The 9,468-nt window shown below is 39.4% G+C and overlaps 1 protein-coding gene across 1 annotated transcript in view; it reads left to right on the forward strand.

Annotated features, from left to right (window-relative positions):
* Positions 1–7,401, forward strand: part of LOC117261900 (paired box protein Pax-6-like) — a 51,929-nt gene extending 44,528 nt beyond the window's left edge. Inside the window, exons 7-11 of the mRNA XM_033634467.2 lie at positions 151–233; positions 431–581; positions 1,827–1,936; positions 5,020–5,161; positions 6,375–7,401. Of these exons, the coding sequence (XP_033490358.1) occupies positions 151–233; positions 431–581; positions 1,827–1,936; positions 5,020–5,161; positions 6,375–6,460 (572 nt within the window). The 3' untranslated portion in view covers positions 6,461–7,401. The remainder of the gene's footprint in view (positions 1–150; positions 234–430; positions 582–1,826; positions 1,937–5,019; positions 5,162–6,374) is intronic.
* Positions 7,402–9,468: the final 2,067 nt, after the last annotated feature.

Raw genomic sequence — 9,468 nt, forward strand, 5'->3', positions numbered from 1 at the left:
CACTTTTTGGTTCATGTTAGGATTAATTGACTCAGTTGGATAGAAATTTAATATGTAATTAAAATATGTCCACCTGACAAAATAGAGCAAATAATTTGACATGGCACAACTAATGTTATCTTGTAATGACACAATTTGTTTTTGTTCCAGAGTTTGAAAGGACTCACTATCCAGATGTGTTTGCCCGAGAACGTCTTGCCAACAAAATAGACCTCCCTGAGGCAAGAATACAGGTAAACTTTGCTAGATATAACTGATCAGACGTACAAGTCAGTGAGTGTGTGTTGTAATAACGTATGGCTTGTAAGCCAGTTTACATGTGGACATGTCAGCATTGTTTTACATAAGATAGACTTGAGAAAATGTGAACCCACCCTTTAACCTTATACCAACCTATGTTTTTTTTTTCTTTTCTATCTGGCATGTGCAGGTTTGGTTTTCCAACAGACGAGCGAAGTGGAGAAGAGAAGAGAAGCTGAGAAATCAGCGTCGACAGGTGTCCAGCTCCTCCAACCACATTCCCATAAGCAGCAGCTTCAACACCAGTGTTTACCAGCCTATACCACAACCTACTACTCCAGGTACTAGCAAGGACTTGTGCTGCAAATACATATACTGCATATTTGACCTGCACCCTCTATTAGCCTAATTTTAATTGTTAGTTCACAAAAACATTTTTTAGAATTTTTTCCCAATAAACCCAGTAAAGGGCAGTATGACAGTGAGCTATCATGCACAATGTGGATTCCTGTAGTGACTGTGGTGACTGCCTGGATACCATTTTCATTCTGTCTGTTTTGGCACCAACCAAAATGTCACATAGTATAAACAGTACATAGAAGAAAAAATGTGAATTACCAGAAGCAGGCACATGTCTGATCAGATTCATACCCATTCATTGGGTAGATTATTCACATCATCATGTTGCCAGTTTTAGAATGTATTTCAAAGTTCTTGTATGGCTATTTCCACAACACTACTTCATTATTTTTCGTCAGTGTCTCACGCCAGAAGTCACTGACCAAGTGCTGGATTTCAACGACTTAGGAGTGAGACCAGGATGTTTAAAAATAGCTAAATACAAAGCATGGGTAGCAGAATGTCTAATGGACCTCTCTTGCAGTTGTTCAGTGATGTTGGCTAACTGCATGTGCTAAAAGTGTTCGCTGTGTGTTTTTAATTATATAAGACAGTTGGTCACACAAACACAGTTTGCTACAGTTTGCATTATATTTACACATCATTGATAGTTCACTCTCTTCTAGCTGTCAGTCTTCCTGGAGGAAACCAGATCTAGAGCTCCATACTCATAAACTTCTCTGAAAAGAACCTTTCCTATAAAAGTAGTAAAAGTATTGTAAAAGTACTGTACACCATGAATTCCAATAACATTTCTGACACTAGGGTTAAGTAGTGGAGTTCTAAGGACTTACACAGCTGCTTTTGATCTTGATAAGGGCCAGAGTCATGAAGTTGCATTACATTTACTCAGCAGATGCTTTTGTAATTTTCCCCATTTACACTTCTGGGGGTTTGGTGTCTGGCTCTGGACACATGGTCAGGAGGAGCCAGGAGTCAGAACCATGAACCCCACAATTAATGGGTTACCTGCTCCACAACTTGAGCTCAGAAGGTAGAGTTTTGAGTTTGATAACTTGAGATTTACTTGTGACAATCACGTCATCAAAACAATCACGTGGACCAACCATCTTCCTTCATCCACCAATATCATATTGTACTAGCTTATATGGTGAGTTACTGTATATTGTCTGAGATACCTTACAAATCTCCTTGATCTCTCTATTTCTCCATCCTTATCTCTTTAGTGTCCTTCTCATCTGGATCCATGTTGGGAAGGTCGGACCCAGTTCTGTCCAACAGCTACAGTCTACCAGCCATGCCCAGCTTCAGTATGGCTGCCAGCCTGCCTATGCAAGTAAGATTATATTACAAGACAGCACAATAGACAACTTATCAAGCACGGAGCACCTCAAGTTAGAGATGGCATCTTAATGTGTGTCAGTCTCTGGCTTCAGCTCAGGTTGGCTGATATATTTGTCAACTGTTGATGACTACAGTTGCTTAGAACATCTTTTAGGGAGTGTTTGTGGTGGACATGGCTCATCATGAACCTCCAATTCAGAGTCAGACAGTCCAGGCACAAGATTTGAGCCTGGCTCAACTTTTGTAATATGACTTTGTGGGAATGCATTGCATTGGCCAAATAAATATGAGCAAGCCCAAATTCTTGGTACAGGGAATTCTTGCACAGGGAATCTACCAATTAACTCAGAGCTATTGTGATGGAAGATAAAAAAAAATGTGGCTGAATTTCCAGAGTTGTAAAATTCTCACACACACCGCTGTGCAGTGTTTTGGTGTCTGATAAGCTGATGTACAGCACATCTCAAATTAGACTGCCTGGGTCATGTTTCATCTTTTCCCCTGTACCTGTGCAACCATAGACTGTTTGAAAATAACGGATGTAGCTACTGTGATGTCACCCATTGGTTTGTGATCTACCATTTTGAAGCGCTGAGTTTGGCATTTTGGCCGTCACCATCTTGGATTTTTGGAGCTAGAAGTGACCATATATGAATGAGGGGGTGGAGCTGGGAAGAGTGAGGGATGGATCTTATTGAGAGCCTGAATTAAAGCCTAGCAGACAATTTGTCACTCAAATGGCCACGCCTTCCATTATGATTAACTTTAAGCCTTAATAAAATTTAAATGGATAAGTTGTACAAAATTCACACCCTGTACAGTTGTAATGAACAGAGAAATAAGCCATAGAGACCAAAACTATTTACCAGGCCATAAACATGTTTATTTCTGCTGTAAAGTTGGGCATTTTAACATGGGGGTCTATGGGGATTAAGTCACTTTCAAAGCCAGACTCAAGTGGACATTAGAGGAACTGCAGTTTATGGCACTTCATGTTGGCTTCATTTTTCAGCTCCAGAACTTGCCCTTTGTGTAAAAAATATATTCATACAGCAGTTGATATGATATTTTATAAAAAGTTATGTACATTGCTTGTATATCTCAGAAGCTAGCACCTCCTCCAGTCAGCTTAGGTTTAGGAAAAGAATCAGTACTGGACGTTGTCACGATATAAACTTAATGTAACATCACAGCGTGACGACAATGTGACGACATGATGTGCGGTGACAACGGGACGTTATGTGCATAACATACATATTAACGTTGACATTTGGTTTCAGATGGGACCCAAACCCTGTCTCCTGGGTGATAGTCCTGTATTTGTTTGACCCATCTGCCACCCCAACAATCTCTCTATGTGCACTTTGGTGCTCTGTATACCATGACATCCTCCTTTGCTCCTGTCATATGGGGGACGATAGCCTGAAGCAAAAAGGTCACCTGATCACAGCCCCCTGGCTCATACTTATATGGGTTACGTATGAATTACAGTGCATTACTTTTATAGCTATAAGTACAAACAGTGTGTGAGAACAGCCTGACCTGTAGCCACAGGCCCATACCAAAGCAACACCTTGCATGTTTTTAACTGGGCTGTATTTGGTCTGAGCACCTACTTTATGGAGCCAGACAATCTACATGATGTGTCTTATACATTAGTATTCTGGAAGGATCTGAGACCACCAACATGGCTGAAGGCATATCGGACTGAGAGCTGAATGTCTTCCGGAAATACAAGTATTCATTTTTATTTTGGAGAGTGATGTTGGATCTCATTGAACATACAGAGGAAGTGTCAGATTAAAGCATGATAAAATGCCTCTTTACCCTAATGTGGCTAATCGACCATGACCTCTCCTGTGGGAAATTGCTATGAATTGAGTAATTACCATGAAAATTCAATTAATAGCCCAGGCTATTTTTTGCATAAGTCACTGAAATCAACAGGCCTGTGTTTGGGACAGGTGTCTATATGAGACAGGCCTTTAATTCCTTTCACAAAACTGTTGCTCTGGAAAGATATGGAAATACAATCAAATTGCTTATTTAAACGAGTATAATTATTACTTGTATAAAAATTAGGCTTCAGATAATACATCAATAATGAATCATTCATTTAATCTAGCTCCGACAGAAAGTGCATCAGAGAGAGAGAGAGAGAGAGAGAGAGAGAGAGAGAGAGTCACGCCACTTGAGGATTGCGGCACTTGGCATACCAACTCAACACCACTTTATCCTTAATTTTTTATGAAAACCCATTTTGATTCTTTTGATCTGAGGGCCCTTTTCAGACTAAGCGAATATGAATAACTTACCAGGTAATCAAGGAATGGACACATAATTTGAGGTAGCCAACAACCAGCTTTTATACATCTGAAGAACTTCTACAAAAAAAAATGAACTGCTTGGCAACCAGACTAGGCTGATTAATTGATTAATTGAGACAGATGTTTGTTTGTTTTTTTAAAACTTGTAGCCACACTGGGCTAGTAAAAGGGACTGGACATTTAATTTGGACTAGGCCTTTAATTGAAGTTTAATGGTAGTATTAAAGTAAATTGATTGTAACGTTAAAGAAAGGAGCTTTTTTTTTCAGCAATCAGAGCATATCTGTGGTGGAGTCGGGGGCTGTGTTGAGTTCACATGGCTTTCAACATGGAGCTGACTAGCCAGCAGCTAGTAGCTAACTGTGCTACCTCCATAAGCAGCAGTAACAATGGCAACGTTGCTGACGGAGCTGACATTGTTAGCCTACGGGGGAAACTGGAGGGTCAGCACTATGCTTCCAAAATGTCAGTGCAGAGCAGCACACCAACATGCACTGCTGGCATGGCCACCACTTAATCCATAGAGAAACTCAGATTACAACACACACACAGGGAGTGTGACTTCATTCTCTGCTCAGGATGCTGTTTCTACACTATATCTTTTCATAGCAAATAGTGGTTTGCTGCTGTATTAATTCTATGAATGTTGGCTGCAGCTCATATAACAACACTGTTAATCTTGCATGGCACCACTGGGTGAAAAGCCCATCAGGTTATTAAATTCTGCTATATTAAATTATATTTCCAGGCATCCAGTCAGACCTCTTATTCCTGCATGCTGCCCACCAGCCCCACTGTAAATGGAAGAAGTTATGAGACATATACTCCTCCACACATGCAGCCACACATCAACAGCCAGTCAATGACATCCTCTGCAGCTTCGTCAACAGGTAGGAAGTTACCAACTACTGTTTGACTCTCCATATAACTGTCCCTCTGCCTTTGTTGATAAGGTGCATGTTGATACCTAATTAAATGAGACAATGCAGAAATTTATAGGCTTCTGTTAATGATCAAATTGGGTTTAACGATTTCACTGTGCGAAAGGATTGTTGGAATAGGCAAACTTTGGTAGACCCATTGAGAACATTAAAGGTTGATAAGTTAAACTCCTAAAACTCCTAAACTCTTAAACAACTGTATATCTTGAACTGTCACTTCAAGTGATTCAGTTTTTTAAGTCAACAGCAAACAGTCAGTGAATGGATCATAAAGATGAAGAAGACATATTTTACTAATCCCCAAGGGGAAATTCAAAGTTTTCACTCTGTTACCCAAAATACATACACATGCACAAACAGGACCTATACATGCAGTAAATGGAAAGATGCCCATGGGGCTGCCCATGAACATGCACCAAGCAGTTGGGGGTTTGGTGTCTTGGTCAAGGGCACCATGGTTGTGCCCAGGAGGCAAACTGGCAGCTCTCCAGCTACTATTCCATGCTCCATATTTGATCCGGATGGGGACTTGAGCCGGCAACCCACTGGTCGCTCCAAATACAAATTACTAACAAAAAGGAAGACTTGGAGGCCAACCCACAGTACAAGATATAATGTTCTGCATTCCATCCAATGGAAATATTGTAAATGTTGCATCTTTTTATACACATTTCCCCAAGATTCACTGACCGTCTTTGGTATTTTTTGGAAACCTTGGAACCTCCATTAGTAATTAAAGTGAAGTTCCACTGGTTTGGACAATGCTTAGCTTTAACATGTTAGTTTTAGACAATGAAAGGTCCAGCAGAGGTCAGATTATAAATAAAAGATGCAAACAAACCATTTTTACAAAATTAGATTTAAATTATTATTATTTTTATATTTATTTTTATTATTTTTATTGAGTGTTGGTTTGATTGCAACCTATGTTGCATCCTCATGTAGGCCTTCTCTTAGCTCTTTTTATGACATCTGCTCAGTATCTTTAGTACAAATGGTTTGTATGGAGTTCAGTATAGAAAAACTTAGATCTCCTCTTTATTTGCAATAAGTGCTGCTGCTGCTAAAATGTGCTTTGTGGTCACTCAAAACACACCTTTAAACCTTGTTGAGTCATCATATCTGTTGGCTCTAATGACCTCTTTGTTCTCTTTTTAACCAGGCCTGATTTCCCCTGGTGTCTCAGTTCCAGTCCAAGTTCCAGGAAATGAAGCGGACATGTCACAGTACTGGCCACGCCTGCAGTGATGTCATTTTTCACGGCAACTGTTTTTACCTGCAGTGATCACCAGCACTGCTGCAACTGGACTGAATTGGACATAAAGGAATGACCTACTTAACAGCTTGAATGTCAAAAAGGACCTGCCAGTGACTGAAACAGACTGCACCTCAGCAAATGGATACGAAGGAAATACTCTCATTAATGTTTGCGAGAAGACGTTCAAACCAAATTCTTGAGACAAGGAGGACAGAAGTTTGAGCACTCCTCTGATTTAAGGATTTTAATATACAGAGAGTTCTGTCTCCACATCATCTCCAGCTGCAATTCAAAGTCTGGTTGGTGGAGACACTTTGGCACAAGCCCAGAATGAAAAGCACTAGCCTGAGCTGTACTCAGGATGCTCAGGAAGGTTGCCCATCCTTTGGTAACACTAAACTCCAGACAGGAATAAACTGCTCAGTGTCCATTTGGACATTCTGTGCAGACATATTACCTCCACTTTCAGTTCCTAATTTATATGTTGGTGTATTTGTAGCAAAAATATGTTGACTGAAACATAAAGGGAAGAACTTAAATGAACTATCTGCTGTGAATTTGTTTGATCAGCAGATTCTAAAATCTCCAGCCTGGAGTATGTGTATAGAATTTCGGAATGTGGATTCTGGTGATATGTGTTTGGTATTGTAAAAACCCTGACCTGCATTTGATCTGCTAATCAGAATGGACTCATTGACTATGAAAACTATGTCTGTCTAGTTTGTTTTCATTCCAAAGCTCCTTTGTCCAGAGGTTCAACAGTAAACCAACTATTGAAAGACTGGATGCAGAACAAACACTTTGCTAGTTTATTAAAAGTGAACATAAGATTGTGTCTGGGATGTAAATCTGTTTCTAATTTTAAAGTGTAAAGTATTTGTCGTCTCCAGTGATCTGGGAGGGTTTCCATAATAAAGTTATTTCAATTATATTCCTTGGTACATTCAATACTATTGTTAAGGATTTATATATAGCATGTGTTTCATTTGTTGAGCCATCCCTGGTGAATCTGTGACAAAAGGCAGTGAACCTGTTCTGGAGGTTTATGGTGGAACATCTTATAAAGACACAGTTTCATCTGCACTGTGAAGATATTAAGTCACCAAGGTAAGATAAGATAAGAAGATAATTATTTTTTTCATTTTAGTCCTAAAAAAATGTTATACAGCTCATCCAAGAAGAAAGCCTGTGAAGGTTGTCAGAGTAACATGAATACATTCTCACCAAAAAGTGGCATAACAAAAATGAACCATGCTTCGTGCCCAAAGGGACAAATGCTGGACACCAAAAGCAGCTAAAGATGGTATTTCCTTATCCGAGCAGTCAGTCAGCATGCCCATCAAAAGTGTTGGGGTAACATGTTACAAAAGTAATGTATCTGAGTAATTTATTACGTTTCAGCAGAAAAGAAGTAACATAACGCATTAGTAACAGGATATGGGGTAATATTATTACATTTACAATGTCACATAACGTGTTACCACCTGAAATATACTGTTGATTGTTTTCATTTTTAAGTTATCTACACTGATCCACACTGTTCTACTTCCACCAGTACACCACCAGAAAAAATATCCAAAGGTTGTTATGTGTTGTCATGTCGTTACAGACAACATTATAGAAGGGTGCCGATGATCAGGACATCTGGGTGATGCTGTATGGTGTGTTATCATGTTCAGTGTGTTTCCATTAATACACCTGCAACATCTACAACAATACATTCTCACTCCGACTTCTGTAATGCGTGTCAAATTTAGCCTGTTACATGCATTATCTTTTTTCAAAACACACTTCTGTTTACAAAGGAAACATACTGTTAACATACAGTCTCCTTCAAAATTAACCCACTACGCCCATACAACACCACGAATTGACATTTCTTCCCTTCAACAACACATGCACGTTGTTGTTTAGGAAAAAGAAGAGGGTTTGGCTTTACATTCATACGAGAGGTAAACACTGCTGTGCTGAACGTCGACCCATCCACTAGCCGTTCTTATGCATAACTCTCTCTCTGGTGCTGTTGTAGCTGACAAGCACACTGGGAATTGGCAGGTGGGTCTTCCAGCTCTGGAGTTTTAATTCTCACTCATCATAGTGACTTAATCACATGCCATTCTGTTTGTTGTACTAACCTCAACATTTGCTTATTGTGTTTTATATCACAGGCCCACAGATATTTATCTATGTCTCATAATTATCAGACTTTGATCATCCCTGTGTCTAAAGGTATTTCTTTAGGCCTTTAAAAGGTCTAGGCTATTTAATTGATCTATATCATCATACCCTTATTAATATAAGCAGGGGATTTTAATACAAAGTGGTATGAATGGGACAGATCTGTGCAGCCCTGGATTTGAAATTAACTGTAACTTAACCATTTTGCCCGCTGCTGTTTCACTTAACTTGACAAAATAGTGAAACAAAACCAACACAAGCAAAGAATAAAACCAACACACAGTACACTGAAGATTGCGAGGCCCAAGCAACACAGGCAAGTCAGAACCATTCTAGCCAGTGATGCTGTGCACATAAACTCAATGGACAACAACATAAGGCATTTTTGCTATTTGCTGTCTTCAAGATTTTTAATGGTAGCACTGTGCCAACACATTAACAAGTTATGATATGATGACAAGGTTGCCCAATGCAATGAGTTTTCTAAATACAGCCTTGTTTTCCATGACCTGCAGAATGGTTTGCGGGGGAACAGGGAGTGATGCAGCTCTGTACATATGAAAAGGGGGAAAAGTATTAGTTAAAACTTTAATATTTTAATCTGATTGTTTTATAATTCCTGATTTTAGGGAGTGCTGCATCACTTTCAGGACCTCTTCGTCCCATGTCCATGGAACCATTGAAAAGTGAACCAATTAACACTTACATACAAAGAATGGTGTTTACATAGACCTTCAGACAGGTGACAAACAAAAGGAAAACGCTTGAAAGCTTGAACGCTTGAATGCTTCTATATGGGGCTTACTGAAAATAATCATAG

Source organism: Epinephelus lanceolatus, chromosome 5 (assembly GCF_041903045.1).
Source record: "Epinephelus lanceolatus isolate andai-2023 chromosome 5, ASM4190304v1, whole genome shotgun sequence".
NCBI classification, from domain to species: domain Eukaryota; kingdom Metazoa; phylum Chordata; class Actinopteri; order Perciformes; family Serranidae; genus Epinephelus; species Epinephelus lanceolatus.